The 19,374-nt window shown below is 42.1% G+C and overlaps 1 protein-coding gene across 4 annotated transcripts in view; it reads left to right on the forward strand.

Moving 5' to 3' along the window:
- Positions 1-19,374, forward strand: part of GRIA1 (glutamate ionotropic receptor AMPA type subunit 1) — a gene marked incomplete at its 5' end in the record, with an annotated part of 323,467 nt that overhangs the window by 173,811 nt on the left and 130,282 nt on the right. For all 4 annotated transcript variants that reach the window (XM_080698544.1, XM_080698543.1, XM_080698545.1 and 1 more), the window contains 2 exons: positions 2,512-2,565; positions 18,881-19,042. In XM_080698544.1, the coding sequence (XP_080554670.1) occupies positions 2,512-2,565; positions 18,881-19,042 (216 nt within the window). The remainder of the gene's footprint in view (positions 1-2,511; positions 2,566-18,880; positions 19,043-19,374) is intronic.

The following is a 19,374-nucleotide window of genomic DNA, read 5'->3' on the forward strand; positions in this document are numbered from 1 at the left end:
GTACAGATGGCAGCCGACCAGTGAACACAAGTGAATATCCTTGGGGGCCATTCTAGAGTTTGGAATTTCTTCTTCTGCAAACAGTGGGAAGTCGATGAAGGCTTATGAGGAAGGAACGGGGTTGTTAGAGTAGTATACTTCATCAATAGATAAGACACCACGTTGTATAATGCTGTCATTAAGGGCAGGATGAATTAGAGGTGAGAGTAGCCAAGGCCATCCATCACACTGCCCTGTTTTATCGTCTTCTTGGTGTTTCTTACCTGCCGGAATCTTGTTCATTTACCTATTTATATATTTTACCATCTGGCTCCCTACTGAAATGGCAACTCAGCTCAATGAGGTCACGGGGACCTTGCTCCACCTGCTCAGAGGTGCACCCCGGCACGTGGTGCCATGTTCGGCGTATAGTCCATGCTCAGTAAATGTTTGTTGAACAGGTTAATTAATCGCAGGAGGCTTTACAGAGGAGCTGAGATTACAACTCGGCCGTGAAAGATCTACATCGCCAGAGAGATTAAGAGGGGCCATTCAGATGCAAGAGTTACGAAGAAAAGTGAGCCTGTGGAAATGAACTTGGAGTTAATGAAGTCAGCGAGGACCCCATGTGAAATCCCATGTCACTTTCCGAATGCTTACCTCCGCTTGTAACTGTGTGCATTTGTCTCTTCGCCTGTTTCTAAAAGCTCTCCTTCCAGCCAGGCATGGTGGTGCACGCCTGTAATCCCAGTCCTCAGGGGCCTGGGAAAGCAGATCACGGGCTTGTGGCCAGCCTTAGCAATGGAGTGAGGCCCTCTGTAACTTAGTGAAACCCTGTTGCAAACATCAAATAATAAAATTGGGCTGGAGGTGTAGCTCAGCCATAGAATGCCCCTGGGTTTCATCCATCCCTAGTACCACACACACACACACACACACACACACACACACACACACACGATTTTCTTTCAGTGAAGTGCAGCCCCCAGGAATGACAGAACTATGGTTCATTCACTTATTTTTTACTGTGTATCCAGTGAATTTTCTCATGTAGTAAGTACCTAGGAAATACTTGTAAGATGAAGTTAGTAAAGGAGGGAAGGAGGTCAGTAGATAGGAAGGGGAGCGAATCACTGAAAGGTTAGTGTCAGGCTGAATGATAGGCGATTGCTAATTTTATTGGTTGAAAGTCAGCAATTATTGGCTTTTTCTGTGCTTCAGTCTGAGCTTCCATCTGGTAGAGAGTATACTTGTCCCTTGCCTGAATACAGCGAATTCTGAAACATCTCTTGTTTGCTGTTGTGTGTTTATTAGGAGCTGCATAGGTTTCTGATCAAGATATCTCATTTTGGAAGGGGAAATAAACCGTTTGACAAGAGGATAAAAAGAACTGATGAGGAATTATTAATAAAACTATCAATGCAATGGTATTCAAGTTCTGTGATCTGGAATTTCGAACTCTAGCCACTGTTTGAGAGCATTCATTGTGTGTGCTTGTATTTAATTATTCCCCATATTAAAAAAAATAGGTGAGCCGCTCTGCACATACATCCAATTAAGTAGATGTCTGAATCTGGGTTTTAATAACCTTGGAAATTTATTCAGTTAGAGAGGAAGCCTGGCTGCTTCTCCTATGTTTTATGTCTCCTTACGGCCATGCAGGGGTGGGGGAGGCACTGAGCTGGGTATTTCAAATCCAATTTAATGATAAAGAAGAAAGAAAGGAAGAAACAGTGATTCAGGGCAGTCTTTATTCAAGATGATATTCAAGGGTGATAGGGGATCCTGGCTCTTAATGATTGACAGTAATCAGGCATCCTATGGAAAGGTTCACAAGTCAGGCACCTGTTCCAACCTGCTGTCAGACTCCTATGGGATCTGGGCAAATCACTCTCCCCTCTTTGAGGCTCAGCTTTCCATCTGTCCAATGAGAATCTGGACCAGATATCCTGACATGCCCTTCCAGCCTCCATGTTGAGTGATCTATTGATGTCCAAGAACGCAACTGACTTAGGGAGATAAGCACAAAATTCAGGGAAGGAAATACTAGCATCTGTATGTGGTTCATGCAGAAAATCATTCATGATGGAACCACTCCTCTGCCCAAGTGACCATCCAAACAGCAACTACTGTCACAGCAGTGACAGGGGACTCCTTGTGACAAAAGATTCCTGCCTCAGGGGGAAATCTCCATGTGTATGAAAGGCTTTATGGAAGAGGTATGGTGAATGTTTCAGCTGAATCCTTGGGGTTACAGTAATAACACTGGAACCCTAGACTCAGAAAAAAAATATTTCAAATCCTGTACTTGCCACTTAATAGCTGGACAGCTCTAAGGAGCTTAATTAAACTTTCTGTAACTATTCTTAATCTGTAAAATAAGGACTCTAACAAGGACACCATCACTGGTTGGTTGGGATACTGTAGTTTGGGTACCTAGGATAGGAAATACTCAGTGTCACCTGCTGTTGCTGTGGCTCTAGCTTTGACGGTTCCTACGACTGATGAGTTCCCTCTCTCGGTATTTTGCAGATTATAAAGCTGGAGAAGAACGGCATTGGCTACCACTACATCCTTGCAAATCTGGTGAGTAGAGTACGGCAAGCTATCATCTCAGGTCCTGAGTTTGCGGTCCTAGTTTTCTTCCATGGTCCCTGCCTGGTATGAACTGCCTGAATGAAAAGGAAATTTCAAAGCTGCAATACCTGGCTCTGGCAGCAGTAAATTGACCTTATCCCCACTATATCTTGCTTCCAAACTACAGCATGCAGTCGGTGAACTTCTAACCATCCTTGGGAGAGAGTTTGCTGGTGGGAAGGGCTTCATAAGTCTACACAACCACCTCTTTTATCCCCTGCGCTCTTTGGCAAAAAGGACAAAATCGCACCTATTAATGGATAAAAGATGTCTAGGTCCTAATGTATTTGGCTCTCTGTCGTAAACACAATGATAATTCCATAAGTACAAAAATTTTACATTAATATGAACAAATCTTTAACTTGAAATGACCTTGCAGCATGCATGATATATGTTGATTTCGGTTTTATTCATTTTTCTCTATGGCAATAGACATGCCAAACTGTTTTCATTTTAATGTGCTGCGGGTCTTTTTATTGGGGCTAATTATTTTCCCTGCCACAAAGATTTGGCTCATCAAATCATCTTTTGAACACACTGTTTCACCTAACAGCCATGATGTGCCATTATGCATTTCATTTTGTGAGCATTATTTCTGTCAAGTCTATTTTTCCTGGGTCATGGCTTACACATTTACCGTTTATCATAAAGTTTGTCTCTTTCATTCTTTTCCGCCCGAAGTTGAGTCAAATTTTGTTGTGCACTTTGTCTCATTTTTTTATTTGCAGTACTGGGAACTTAGTCTCATTTTCAAAGGCTTTTTTTAAATTATAATTCAGATGGGTGTGATGGTGCACACCCGTAATTCCAGTACTTATGAGGCTGAGACAAGAGCTTCTTGGTTTCGAGGCCAGCCTCAGCAGCTTAGTAAGACTCTTGTCAGTTTAATGAGACCCTTACTCAAAGTTTAAAAAAAAGGACTGGGGATGTCGCTCAGAGGTAGAATGACCCAGGGTTCAACCCCAGTACCAAAAATAATAATATGATTAAATTACTATATAATTCACCCATGAATAGTATATAGCTATATAATTCAATAATTTTAGTGTTTTTACAGTTATGAAAACATCACCATAATTTTGTTTTTGAATTTTTTTATCACCCTAAGAATCATACCCATTAAGAAGTTACTATATATCACCCTCCAAGTTTCCCCAGCCATGCATAACCACCACTAGTCTCCATTTTCTATTAATTTTATTATCATATAATATTTTATTTTATGGATGCATATACCACTTTTCTTGGTTATTAAACAGTTGATGGACATTTTGATTGTTTTCATTTGGGCCTATTATGAATAATGCTGCTATAAACATGAGTGTATATGTTTTTTTCTTAAAAGTACACTTAGGGGTAGAATTTCAGGATTAAGTGCTAAATTCCATATTTAAATTTTGTTTGGTTGGGTAGTACTAGAGATTGAGCCTAGGGGTGCTTAACACTGAGCTACATCCTCAACATTTTCAATTTTTTTTTTTTTTTCAGAACTGGGGATGGAACCCAGGATCATTCTACCTCCAAGCTAAACTCCCAGCCCTAGTTTTTATTCTTTATTTTGAAACCGGGTCTCACTAAGTTGTGAAGGGCCTCACTAAGTAGCTGAGGCTGACCACAGACCTACAATCCTCCTGTTTCAGCCTCCCAAGTACTGGGATTACAAGCATTCGCCACTATGCCTGGCTAATACTTTTTAATTTTGAGACAGAGTCTTGCTAAGTGTTTTCCAAAGTTGAGTCAAATTTTGTTTTGCAATTAGTCTCGTGTTTAAAGGCTTTATTAAAATATAATTCAGCTGAGCGTGGTGGCACACACCTCTAATTCCAGTACTTCTGAACCTTAGCCTCTTGAATTGCTAAGATGATAGGTGTGTACCACTGAGGTGGTACCCAGTAATGTTAACATCTTGAGTGATTCTAAAACTATTTCCCAAAGTGGCTGCAGCTACCATCACATTTTAATTGATGACACATATTATCGTGTTTCAAATTTCCTCATGGCAGCATTTTCTAATAAGTTTATTATCCTTGTCTATCTATTTTTTACTTTTTAATTTTCATGTTTTCTTTAAAATATAATTGTTAGCATTTCATTATAATAAATTTTCAGTTTCAATCCTACATAATTGAACATGTAACCACATTCACCTTTAGCCATGTCCTTTGGTGTGAGTTATTTCAGTGAGCAATATTAGTTGCTAATTGAACAAAAAGATTTATTTTTTGTACTTATCTTTGAGTAAAGATCATCAGTTGAGTGCGTAGTTCTGAAAGTAGACCCAGACGTCCTGCCTAGTCCTTAAATCATGCTGGTCTCTCTGGCCAGGTCTCTAGCCATAGATGGAGTTTTGCCTTTTCTTTCTTTTCCTTCAAAATTTCCTTGCCTTTGTATTCTCAATACTTCGGGGTCAGGATTGTAGATAAGAAAGGCTTGTTGAGATAGGTTAATTTAGACTCAACTGGCAATGCTAGTGATATATGCAATTGAGATAAATGGTGACCATTTAGAGTCTTTGAGAAAACCAAGGGTCCACCCCCAAAATACCATTTACAAATATAAAATTTTGACTCAGGAGGGAAGAATGCCCTTGACACCCCTCAAATCCCAGATCTATTTGCCAGAAGACACTTAAGAAGTCAGCTACATCTCAATTGCATTTACTAACTAAGAAACAGAACTAGCAAGGGACTACGACCTGGCCAGTGTGGCCCAGCACCATGTCGAGAAGCAGCAGCACTGTGCTCCCCACTACTCCAGGACATCCCCTGACACCTTGCGGGCACCCTGGTGCTTGGCAGTACACAGAGCAAGGAAAAAGGCATACATAATTGCCTCTTTCGGGTGAGATAGAAATTACACATCCGTGGCCTCCTAGACTCCGGAAGACCCTAGGTAATTAAATCACCAGCCCCCATCTGTTGCCCAGTGACCCCCCTCAGCCACAGCATCCCCCGTCAGCCCCCTCCCCACCCTGGGGTTGCCATAGCCTTCCGATCCGCATTTTTCTTCTTCTGACCTAATGAGTTCTCAACTCCTACAAATGCCAGCTAACAGGATCCAATTTGCATATACCATTCAAATACAAAAAGACTTGCATGTTCCAATAGATTAGTTGATAATTAGGCTTCAAATTACTAATTAATTCAGTTTGAAACATGGTCGGGTACGTGGCGTGTGTTCCCTTCCCCTTCAGAGGAATAATGCGATTTATAAGATGATGATTTTTTTTTTTTTTAGAAATTCTGCTACATAATTAGCTTGCTGCTGCATGGAACTAACCCTCTCCTTCAGAGCATTTGTGATCAACGTGCAATTACGGAGTTAGGGACCAAGGAACTTCTGAAGAGGAGGGAGCTATGCTTGTATTCTGCAGTTCTCTCCGTCCCTATCAGGATGCATGGGCTTCAAAGGAGTCAGCAGTGTCCTTCTAGGGGTCAACTGGGGGATGTGCTTTTAGAGTTCAGACGGCCACCAATGGAGGGCTGCCAGAGGAGTAAAGGGAAGGAGACAGTGGGTCAGAGAAGAGAGTTTACGGACAAGGAGTGCAAGTAAACAGCGCTTCATATCCCTATGCCACTCTCAGCTGGCTTTCTGCTCTTGGACGATTCCCCAGCCCTCAGTTTCCTCTTCTGTCTGTTGAGTAATATTAATTACTAATTAAACAAAAGATTAATCTTTTGTACTTACTTCTGAGTAAAGGGTATCAGTTGAATTCAGGCATGAAATTTAGTGCAGGATTCTAAACGTGGTTCCAGAAATCCTGCTTAATCCTTAAATAGCTCCTGCTCCACACATTTAGAATGTCATCAGGGAAGGATCGAACCTGTTGCCAAATCCCACCATGCTTTGAAAAGCCAAAAACACTCTGCAATCCGGGTGTGGTGCTGCATACCTGTAATTCTAGTACTTGGGAGGCTGAGGCAGGAGGATGGCAGGTTCGGGGACAGCCTCGACAACTTAGTAAGGCTTTCAGCAACTTAATGAGATATTGTTTTAAAAATAAAATATAAAATAGGGCTGGGAGTATAATTCAGAAGTAGAATGCCCTTGGGTTCAATCCCCAGTACTACAAAAAATAAAAGTTCTACAGAAATTGAGAATTCTCACTTCATAAACTGAATCCACCCATCTATGTAATTCATATTGTTTGTATATCTATGTACATGTTTACATATGTATTCAAATTTGCATATATTTGATAGGATAGACATGTATGCATATTTCTATAGCATTGGTATGTTCATGAAGTGAACTTGAACCATTCAGAAATTAGAAGTCATGCCCACTATTTATTTTTCAAAAGAGCCTTTCTGAGATATAATTCACATATAATACAAATCACTCATTTAAAGCATATAACCCTACAGTTCATAGTATGTCCACAGGATTATATAATCATAACCACAATTATTTTGAGAACATTCTTATTATATAAAAAAGAAACTCCATGACTATTAGCTATTAGTAGTCATTCCCCATTTCTACACACACACACACACACACACACACACACACACACACACACCATCCTTTCCCTTCAACCCTCCAGCCTCAGCATCTATATATTTTCTGTCTACATATATTTGTCTATCCTAGACATGCATTTTTCATATTCCTCCTATCTAACTCTAATTATATATCCTGACCCTTATAGTCTGTGAGGGTGATTCATTACTACATCTCTCCTAATGGAAGCCTAGCCACCGGGTTTCCGCTTATATAATGCCCAACAATGGGGGCTCACACCTTTGTTTCCTTAAAGAGCTCGACCAGGCTCCACAGTCTCCCTTGAATAGGGCACAGACTATGCTCCATGAACCCTGTTCACTTTCTTGTCACTTCTTCTGGCCCCACCTGCCTCTGGCTCTTGCAGTGTCCGCTGCAGCCCTTCCACAAAACACTGGAGTCTTCGGAGATGACCACCCTGCTGACTCCTTGGTCTCTGCTCCTTGAGCCTGGACACCTTCCTGTTCCCCCAGTTCTTTTTCACAGGCTGTGGCTCTGACAGCTGATTAAAAAACCATCAAACATGGATGCCTCTGTTTGCTAAATACTGTGCTGGGCTCATACAAGAAGCTCGAAGAAATATAAGCTTTAACTCTTGTTTTACTGGCAATGTGACCTTGTCTTTCAACTAGATTGGAACACATACATAAACTTCTTTAAAAAATACCAAAGAAAATTCACAATCATGCAAGCCCTGTACATGTTCACCTGAACCCTTAGAATTTACTGATTGGAGGCTAGAAAGAAAACTCACAATCATGCAAGCCCTGTACATGTTCACCTGAACCCTTAGAATGTACTGATTGGAGGCTAGGGAGGCCTCAGAGTCTTCAGGGTGTCTGGGAAGGATCGTGTAGTCACATCCACACACTGGTCCTTCTGGGAAGAGTGGCCTCTTCCTGGTTTGAAGAATCTTGGATTGGACAGTTAGAGCTGAAGGTCTCTGTGAGTCCATCTCACCAGCCCCTAATTTTGCAAAATGGCACTCTAGGCCCAGAGGAGGAAAGTGGTATGTTTAAGGTCACTTGGAATTCACAGCAGAGCTGGGCTAACGTTTGCAAATGCTTGCTGACTCTAGGCTGCTTCTTTCCCCCTAACTGCCGCCTTTTTCCATTTCCATAATGTGTCTCTCTTGGTATGTGTGCATGCACATAGGTGTGAAAAAAAAGAGAGGCAGAGATGGAGGGAGGGAAAGGGTCAGACACACTGCTCCTCCTCCTGAAGCTCCTCAGAGCACGCACCTTCTGTGTCCTGTTCTTCGTTGCCCTTCTCACCTGCACGATGACTCCTTTTCTTTCAGGCTTCATTGCTTCTAATTTTAAGCCTTCCTTGAGCTTCGGGGTCAGGTTTGGGTCCACTTATTTTGCTCTGTAATTACCTGTGTAAGACTGGCCTTCCTTACTTAACCTTAAGTAACTCGAAAGTAAGGAGTTTGCTTCTGTCTTGCTTTTCTCTACATCCCTGCATCTAGGACATGCTTGGCAATATTAAGCACTTGTGAATGAATGACTGAAGGAATTAGTGCATTATCAGCTAGAATATTTCTTTTCCCATTTCCAGTAGGCTTCAAACTTATCATATATTTGGACTTCCATTTTTATTTTATTTTTTGTGGTCCTGGAGATGGGACCCAGGGGCCTCTACCTCCAGGCTATACCCCTGAACTATTTTATATTTTATTTGAAAACAGGTTTGGTCTCACTAAGTTGCTGAGAACCTCACCAAGTAGCTGAGGCTGGCTTTGACCATGTGCAATCCTCCTGTCTCAGCCTCCCAAGTACTGGGATTATAAGCGTGCGCCACCACGCCCGGCTTCATTTTTATTTTTAACCAACCATTCGTTGGTGTCTACTCTGTGTGAAGCCTTGTGATTGAATGATAAACTGGCATTTCACCGAAGATGGACTTTCTGTGCATCCTTGCCTAGCCTTCCCAGAATGAGGAAGTGATGACCATGTAAAAAGAAGAGTTCTTTTTCAATCCACCAAGAACTGTAGCCATACGGACCAGCCCCATATCAGAAGAATTCAAAAGGCTAAACTTTGATCATTGCTTTTGCTCTGAAGTTGGCCAGGCCATGTGTTTTTCCTGACCACACCCACTGAGGGTAGTGTTCAGATGAGGAGATTCTGGAAAACCAACCAATCCCAGGCCTAGCAGTACATCTGTGTAGTCTTGCATTTAACAGTTGAATCAAGGGAGTCTTTGATCTGCCACAAAAGGCTAGAATTTTATCCTAAATCTCAGGAGTGAGAGATCTCTACTCATAATACCCTGACTTTTACAATGATTTGTCAATAACAGATACCTGCATGAGGAGATAAGTTTTTATATGTTTGAAGATACCCACATACCCCCCAACTTCAAATGTCATTCTAAAAGTCAGCACATATTTTTTCTCAAATAGGGCTGGTATAACTGTTAGCTAACTTACGCACAGCTACAACGCCTTATTGACTTAGGGGAACTAGAAAAACCTGTGTATTACCAGAAATTATACAGGGTGAGGACACCTTGAAAGTTTGGCTTCTCCAAGTGGCTAAAATAGGAAAATATGAAGACTTTTATGCAGAGTCATGGGTATTTGAGGACACGATTAAGTCCCTGCCCCACAGTAGTCCACAAATTCATATATATCCATATTCATGTGCATTCACCTTTTTGATCACAGAATTATGGATCAAAGCTAGAAGAACCCTTAGGAAAGAAATCAACAGGCTCAGAAGTTTCCATACTTCTTAGTTGAAAGCTCTATTTTAAAATTTGGGGGAGAACCCTGTTGTGTAAAGCAGATACAAAGCAGAGTCACTTTGGAGGATGAAGGAATAGGAAGGTAGAGCCCTGCCCTTGTGCCCATCCTCTGACTCATCATGGTAACTTCTAACATGCCTGCTTAGGGTACATTGCTGGAAAGACCATTCATCTAGCTGATGCCCTTATTCTTTACATCAATAACTTGGGTCTGTAGAGGTTGAGACAACTGCCCAAGGGCAAATTCTTCATAAGGTTCAGAGACAAGACAGGGCTTATGTGGTTGTCCCTAAAACTCTTTTTTCTGACACTTTTATTTATGACCTGGTACACAATGTAATACACACATACACCCGGAAATAAAAATCAATAAAAAGATCTCTTTGGTCTGTGAGACTAAAGCTGAGGCTAAGAGGTGAGAGATTGAAGCTTGTGAGATAAATCATGAAAAGCACAAAGGAGAGCTGGTTCCTCCATTCCTCCATGTGTGTTAAACAGACCCTGCTCCAGGCACTGGGCATGGATGCTGTGGGGACCAAGGCCTTGCTTTCTAGGAGCTCACAGTCTTGTGGAAAGAGAACAAGGGCCACCACAGTCCCCATGAGAAAGCAGGGAGAGAGCTGAGCTATAGGAATAGCTCACATTCCAAGCACAACACAGATCAAATATAGTAAGGGCCAAGGTCCTGGCTTCCTAGCGAAACCTGTTCCTTCCTTCTTAGTTATAAGATGGAGGCCTTTCCTGGTGCTTCTTAGTGAGACAGGAGATGAATGAATCAAACAGACTGGGATACTGGTCAGGAGGCAGGATGTGCAGTGATTAGGAAACAAGCCCTCTGATATTATTTGCTGGCACACACACTCTCTGGCCCTCATTAGCTGGGCTATATTGGGCAGAAGCCATACCAGTAAGGTAAGCCTCAATTTTCTAATTTCTGACTTGCAAGAGAGGATGACAATAGTACCTGCATCACAGGATTGTGTTAAGGTTTGAATGAGATAGTGCAAGTAAATTCACTTAGCACGGTGCATATTCTATAGCCAGGGCATGATCCATGTTAAACACTAAGGCTGTTGCCATCATTATTATTTTAACCAAAATCTACCTCCCAAGATACCTGACAGTTTCATCAGCCCTGGCCTCTCTTCCAGGGCCTTGGAGAACAAATCTTTTACCTCTTTCCTATGACAGCCCTTCTGAGATTCAAGAACATCGTTCACTTACCCTCTCCAGTCTCCTATCAATTTTCAGGCTCATCATCCCCACTTTTTTCAAGCATTTCTAATGTAACAAGACTTTTCAAGCCATTCTTTCCTGTAACTGTTCTCTCCACAGAGCTGTCATCAGAGACTTTCTCTGACAATTTGGGGGAAGCTGACATGTTCAACTTGTGCCATTCAGAGTAGAAAGTCCAAGTCCTTTGATTTGCATGAATCTTACCTTTTCCGGATCTCCAAGGGATGGGGTAGAGGGAGCGCCCTTTCTGATGTGCCAGGACTAGCTGAATAAACCTTCTCTCTGGTCTTTTCCCTCAATGATGTTGGCTGTCCCTGCCTTCTGACAGGCATGCTGTTGGCTCAGGCAGGATGATGAGGACTGAAGGTCTCATATGCAATCCCTTGAAAGAATCCTAGAAAAAAAGGGAAACCCAGCTTTGAAGACAAAGCTTTTCATCCTTTGAGAGCTGTGTTCCTACACACCTGCCTCACATTCTCTCAGGCTTCTCTCCTGACCCGGTCCCTGGTTTTGAAGCAGTTCTAACACCACCAAACCTCTTTTGACCCAACAATGATGACGATGGTTAATGTAATAATAGGAGTAAAAGTGAACATTCCTTGGGTACTTACTCCATGCCAGACACAGTTCTAAGTACTTAACCAAATCAATGCCTTTGCACCATAAACCAACCCTATGATGCATGTGCCACAGCACGTCATTCTGAAGGTCAGAGAAGTGAGCCTTGAAGAGGTTAAATAACCACTAGGAACAAATAATAAGTTCTTTTGCTTCCAAGTACACGTGATAATTAATAGTCATAATGATGGCCCAGAGCCTCTTCAGGGTCCTTAAAGCATTCTCCAAATCTTCCCAGCAAGATGAAAGCACATCCAATGTATTCATCATGTTAAACATCTCTTCAGGACATCGTAACTATTGGAAACAATTTTCATTCTAATTCTTTGAAAATTGTAATTGATACGATAGATGCGGTGACTCTATCAACTGGTTTACTTGACTGAGCACTTTCACTCCTAGTCCTTCTGCCCCAACGTCTGTCCGACATTACAGACAGTAATAGAGCCAGTGCACAGCTGCCGAGACAGGTTTTACTCCCAGCCAGTCCTCTCACCAATCATCCAACCACGGGCCACTAGTCCCTTCTCTATAACGAGAGACATCAGTTTCCCCCCTCTGTACAATGAATGGATTGGGCAGATTACAAAAACTTTGTTTCTGCACTGATCAGTAATCACTAAACTGTGCATTATGGATCAAACCCTCATTGCCTGATTTTGCATAGCTCGTGAGCTAAGAGTCGGTTTTGCATTTTTAAATCATTAAGAAAAATCTAAAGACCACTTGCAAACACGTCTTAATTATGAGAAGTAAGTTTCTGAGCCCAACACTACATTTTATTGGAAGCCAGGTTCATTCATTTACCACTGTCTGTGGCCAGAATTGTTGCAACAGAAATCAAGATCCACAAAGTCTCATGCATTTACAGTCTGCTCCTCTGCAGAAATTTCCTGACCCCTGGAATAAATGAAGTGCCAGTGGAAACCAATGGGCTTCAGAAGAATCGGAAGCTTAAGACGCATCTAAACATTTTAGGAAGCTGTTCTAATAAAGAAAACTAGTGTTCTGATCCTTTACGACAGAAAGCTATGTTTCAAGGTCCTTGCTCTGGTGGGATGAGATGTTTGTTTATTCTGAGATCTTAACCGAGTCAGCTGTGATCTGAGGTTGTCTTAGTGTGAACTCACCATCCTGGATCTAAGGTCCTATGTCCCTCCACTGGTAGGGCAGTGTAACACTGTAGTGACAGAGAGAAACTGTATGGTTGGACCACCAGTCAAATCTTTCCTTGCTGTTCCGTCTCAGAGGAGTTTACGAACACCTAAACAGAAGATTGGGATGAATACATCCAGTGCCTACTCTGCACATTTACCTCTTAAGATTGTTTGGGGATTAAATAGGACTATGTGTAAAAAGCATTTAACTAAATGCCTGGCTTAGGGTAAGAGCTAGGGATGTGTTTAAAATAGGTCTAGGGCTGACTCTGAATCATTTAATTTTATTTTTTATAGCAGTAACCTCAAAATTCCCCAAAGGTAGTTTTGATGAAGTTATATAATGCATACGAAGTAGGATCTTACAATTATTTTCATATTTGTTACTTTCTTTTCTGTAGCAAGTGAATTTATTATTTTTTATTTTTTATTGGTACATTTTGACCATACATCTTAATGAGATAAAAGACTTGTGTAGACATACATGCACACATCACCCAATTAGCCCTTGCCCAATTTCCACCCATTCCCTCCCCATTCCTCCTTCCCATGCTTGGCTTAGTGACTGACTTTGATATGTTTAAGTACATCATGTGCTCCAGAGAGTTTCCCTCTCCCCCCTCCCATCCCCTCAGGATTTTTTTTATTTATATTTATTTTTATTGGTGCATTGTAATCAAACATCATGATGAAGTTCAGAGTGATAGACACACATGCACACAGCATTCAGTGAGCCTCCCCAGCTCCCACCCGGCTCCCTCACCCTCCCCGTGCACCACATGGTGATTGGCATTGATAATTTTGTATATACACATAGTGTCCATTGAAGTGTTGAACCTTGATTCACCAGCATTAAAATTTTGTCAAATACAGATGCCCAATTTCCTCTGCAGAGCTACAGAATGACTGTCCTTAGGGATGGCTATTTTACAAAAGTTTCTCAAGGTAGACCACGTGTCCCTCCTTGAAGGACCAGCATCCTTATCCTTCAGTTCTTCAGTCAACTCATTTGCACTTGAATGAAGATGGTAGGCAGAGCACCCTTCTCATCTCACCCCTTCATTAGTCACACATTTGACAGTGTGGAATGGGCAGAGAGGCAGGCAGGAACATAATGACCCGAGAGCCCCACAGTGTCCTCATCCCGAGCTCCATCTATGAGGAGAAAAAGATTCTCTGAAGAGCAGTCCCCAGTGACGGTGCCAGGGACCATGGAAAGGGTGTGGGTTTAGGACACCTAACTTCTGACTCTGAATCACCTAAAGCACAAGTCCCCTATAGATCCTCTTCACCCATATTCTATAGTCACAGTATATAGCAAACAATAGATTCAGCAATTGGGAACATGTTATAACATAGGCAAATGGCTCAGAGTGGTGATGATCAAACCTCACAGGTAAAATCTTTAAGAGCTGAGCATGGTGGCGCATGCTTGTAACCCCAGCATTTGGGAGGCTGAGACAGGAGTATCGTTGTTTGCAGACAGCCCCAGCTACTTAGTGAGAATAAAGAATAAAAAACAGGGCTGGTGGTGTAGCTCAGAGGTAGAACGCCCCTGGGTTCCATCCTCAGTCCCGCAAAAATTAAAAAATCTTTAAAAGGCTATAATTAGCAATGCAGTGTCCTTAAACAATATTATATAATTAATAGCCCAAATAAACCAGATAGAGAAAACTATGTCATTACCAAATATTACCCCCTAAGGTTTTTCTATAAAATGACAAAGAAAATTAGAAAATTATTTAATTAGACATAATTTAATGGGCATACTCGGGAACAAACTGAGTTAAATTGTCAAGGTAACAGGAAGGCAAAGAGTTAATACTGTTTATTCCCATTTCTAGTCAAGAACATATTTCTTTTTTGTTTTTATTGGTGCATTGTAATCATACACCTTGATCAAGTTCGGAGAGACAGAGGCATATGTACACACAGCACTCTGTGAGCACTCCCCCAATTACTCCTCTATTTCCTCCCCTTCTTTCTTCTCATGATCAGAACAGTGATTGACTTTGATGAGTTTGTGAATGTATAATCATGTCCATTGAGGTGTCTCTTTTTTTTAATGTGGTACTGGGTATTGAACCCAGGGGCATTCTACCTCTGAGCTATACCCCCAACCTTTTTCATTCTTTGGTCTTGAAGCATGGTCTCACTAGGTTGCTGAGAGTCTCACTATATTGCTAAGGCTGGACTCAAACCTGCAATCCTCTTGACTCAGCCTCCCAAATAATGAGTTTACAGGTGTCTGCCACCACACCCAACTAAGAACATATTTCTCTGTTCATAGAGTCCACTTTCTTGCATCATGGAGAAAATCAAGCCTGGTAACTGTAAGACACCTATCTATTGGTGAATAAAGATATCATAAGGATTAATGTTATCATTCCCATCATGAAATCTTTATGTAGGAAGAAAACTGTCAGCTATCAGATGAATAGACATTTACCCCAAGTTGTTTTCTAATCTTGATTCTTTTGGTTAACATCACAAGATAAGAACTTGTATTTCTATCATTTTTTGCCTATTCGTTTTCAGGGTTCTCAGGGGAGTTTGTTCGGATGGTCCCATCAACTTGATTATGCACAGGCAAGGTTTGGCTCCACTGGTCTTGTAACCAAACATCCTGGTGATGGAGTAGAGCAGCATTTCTGTTTGAACAAGCTCTGCCATTTCCTTTGGCCTCCATTAAGCTTGAGATGGAAGCAGTCAGTACAAAATGCCCAGGAGCTTGTTGCAGATTTGAAAGTGACAGAATTTGACTGCAGGAGATAATTTCCATTTCATTCTCTCAATAGTTATTTTATGAACAAGATGTTCTTTTCAAAGTCTCTAAAGAGTATGGAAAATCTCTCAACTGTGTCTTGGCTTTTAACCAGTGGTAGAATAGCTGTGCCCTTGGATGGAATAACATCTTGGAATGCAGATTTGATCGGGAAACCTAATTCTGATTTCACCTTTACTTATAGCTTGCTAGTATTCTTGTGTAAATCAGCTACCTCTGTAAAGCTGTGTGGACCACAGCTGTGGGACAGATTAATCTCAAAAGTTATTTTCAATCTGAGTTTCTCTTTACAACCAAATAAAATTATACACTGGCATCCACTACCTGCTGCTGGTCCTGTTTCCCCTTGACTAATTAGCATTCTTGCTTGAGGAAAGTCTCTGGCTTTTGTCCACTCAGTCATCAGGAAGTGCTGAGCATCTTGTCTGCACAAGGCACAGTTCTAAGTGCTGGGTTCTAGGAAATATCAGTGACCAAGACAGAAAAATTCTCCACCCTCTAGACCTGATCCAATGAAAAGAGAAAGGACAAAGGGACAAATAAGTAAATAAGATCATCTCAACTGGTAATAAACACTCTGGAGAGATGCTAGCAGGCACTGAGAGAAACTGGCTGAACTGGGTGTTGGCAGTGACTTGGTTGGGTTCTCCCAGAAGTAGATCCCAAGGCAAGGATTCAAGTGGTTTCATTGGGTGCCAATCCTAGAAACAACAATAGGTAGGCAGGGCATTGTGGCAGTGAAGAAGAAGACAATGAAGGTATGCTATCAAGGTACTTTCCTTGCTGGTGGCTATAGGAGCCCAGTTCCTTGGGCATCTCTAGGTGTCAGTCTAGAACATGTCTCAAGGTTATACACCCAGGGGAGAGGATTCTGGCATATATTTATTCTAATTTCCTATATGTCACTGGTTGAGAGCCACTTCTGGACTTATTAGCTCCTCAGCATGTTAAGCTTACCCTGAATATAGTGGGGGAAACAGGTGTTAGCGAATAGTATAGAAAGTCAAATAGTAAGGTATAATCAGGAGTAGAAATGAGCAAGGTGCCTACAATGTCTGTTACAGGGTGAGAAGTGGTGTTTTGCACACAGATGAGGGGTCAGCAAAGACCTCTCTGGAGAGATGGTGTTCTAGCTGAGATCTAAAAGATGGAAAAGAAGTCAACCAGGGAAACAGCATTTGCAAGCAGAGAGAATGGCCCAGACACAAGCTAAGGGAGGCTGAGCTTGGTTTGTTGATAAAAATAGAAACGGGAAAGAATCACAGAACCTTAGAGATTCGGGTAAAGGATGGCCATCTTTGACTCCTAACATCCATTCTTCTAGACGAGAAAGCCCATTCTTTTAGATGAAGTCATGGAAAAATCAGAGATGTAGACATGCTACTGGCCCCTGAGGTAGACCAGGCACCAGCACTCAGGCCTCTTGGCTGGCAGCACCCTTACGCCTCCGCTGCCCCTTCTCCTACTCCTCTTACTGAGATTTGGCAGTTTCCACCAGTCATAGACCAAATAGGCAGCAACTTTATGATCCCTACTCAGATTCCTGCAGGAGGCCCCTAATTATACATAGGAAGAGACCCAAGTTAGCACAAGGCTGTATGTGGTCCAGCCTTGGGTTCCTGCCCCGACCTCATTTACCACCCTCTCTCCTTCTCACTCACTGTACTACAGTCACACCCGCCTCCTTGCTGTTTCTGGAACATACCGAGCATCTTCCCACCCCTGGGCCTCTGCTCGGAATATTCTTCTCCAGATTCCCCATAGCTCATTTGCAAGATTTTGCTCCACCCTAGTCCCTGTGCTAACACCACCCCCTCGCAGGCAATCCTGGTCATTCCTTCCAAAGCTTAACAGTGCTCCCCTTTTGCTCATCCCACTTTATTTTCCTTCATAGGACTCATGAAGATCACAGAGTATACTATACTGCAATAAGCCATGCCATTTATATACTTGTTTATTTGTTGACTGTCTATTTTTTCCAACTAGAATGTAAGGTCCATGAGATAAGAGAATTGTTTTATTCTCCCACTCAAAAATGTTTGTTGACACTAAGGGCAGTGGCATACCGCTGTAATTCCAGGACTTGGAAGACTAAAGACAGGAGAATTGCAGGTTTGAGACCAACCTGGGCAATGTAACAAGATCCTCGGCAACTTAGTGAGACCCTGTTTAATAAGAAAAACTACAAAGAACCAGGGATGTAGGTAAAAGGAAGAATGCCTTGAGTTCAAGCTTCAGTACCAAGAAAATAATGTTTGCTAGGTGATGAACTTGCCTAAAAAATAACTTAGTTGTGGTCTCCCCTCTGCCGCCAACTCACTAACTTTGTGCACCCTGATTTTCCCACACTGCCTTAGTTTCCTCCATCTGGCAAACATACATAAAATGGGCCCTTTATAAAGGAATAAAGTGAACTGAGGCCACAGATATGAAAGTACTGCACATAATTGAATACATTATATAAATATGAGGCTTCCTTTTAAGTAGAAGGCTTCCTGAGTTTGAGTGAATTTTACTGAATTGGAAGGAAATTCATTCTCAATAAAGAATTCTTTGTGACTGTGGGAATCGATCAGGCTTCCTCAGGTCAAGCAGACCTGGGCCATCGTACATGAATGAGAAAAGGAGAGAAATGAAAACCCAGTTCAGAACCCGTCTGCCTCCACAGACTGTGGTCATGGGGAGTTCACTGAACCTGCCCCATGGGCTTCTGATTTCTCTTCTCTTGAAAGATGAACAGTGTGTGTTTGGAGCCGGGAGCCAGGCAATTCCTTCCTAGAGGTTTTTGTTCTGTATACACATCATCCTAATGATCCCAGCCATTCATTGATCCCTCGGTCTACACCACCATTTATTGATCACCTGATCAATATGTGTCATCTTATTGCATCTTTCTCCCAGCTGCCTGCTCCCCCTCCCAATTATTTAGACAAGCAAACCATCAAGTAACTTAGTTCAAGGTAGAATAACTAGTGGCTTGTAAACCAGCACTTCAACCCAGGCATGCCGGCTGCAGAGCAGACAGTCTGAAGAAGAGTGTTGATTTGGTGCACAAACTAAGCGATAACCCAGTTGGGAGGAAAAGGAGGTGCAGGGATCTCTCCGCTAAGCCTGATACACATTGGGGAACAGGTTAGAAACTCTTGGAACGTGGGTAAGTTGACTTTATCCACACCACCTCTCTGATTTCTTCCCTCTCCTCCCACCACAGGGCTTCATGGACATCGACCTAAATAAGTTCAAGGAGAGTGGCGCGAATGTGACGGGCTTCCAGTTGGTGAACTACACAGATACCATCCCAGCCAAGATCATGCAACAGTGGAAGAACAGCGACGCCCGAGACCACACCCGCGTGGACTGGAAGAGGCCCAAGGTGCGGGGTGGGCAGCCTCAAAGCCCGCTCCCTCTACCTGCCCCAGGTTTCTGGGGAATGTCTGCATTTAGAAGGAATTTGATTTTCTAAAAGGAATAGACCAAGGAAAATATGTCCATAAGCATAATGGAGTGTAGAGTACAAGGGTCAGACAGCTTCAAAATGGCAATCGTTTTGACAAAGAAAGAGGGACGTTCTATTTTTCTCTCATGTAAACAAATTTCAGGGCTCAGCAAACCGGGGTTTAGATAATTGACTTCACAACTTTCAAATTCCCAGGATTCTTTTTGGAAGAATCCTAACGTATTTTGCTGTCCTCAGCAGATGGCCTT

This window comes from Muscardinus avellanarius (assembly GCF_963383645.1).
Source record: "Muscardinus avellanarius genome assembly, chromosome: 7".
NCBI classification, from domain to species: Eukaryota; Metazoa; Chordata; class Mammalia; order Rodentia; family Gliridae; genus Muscardinus; species Muscardinus avellanarius.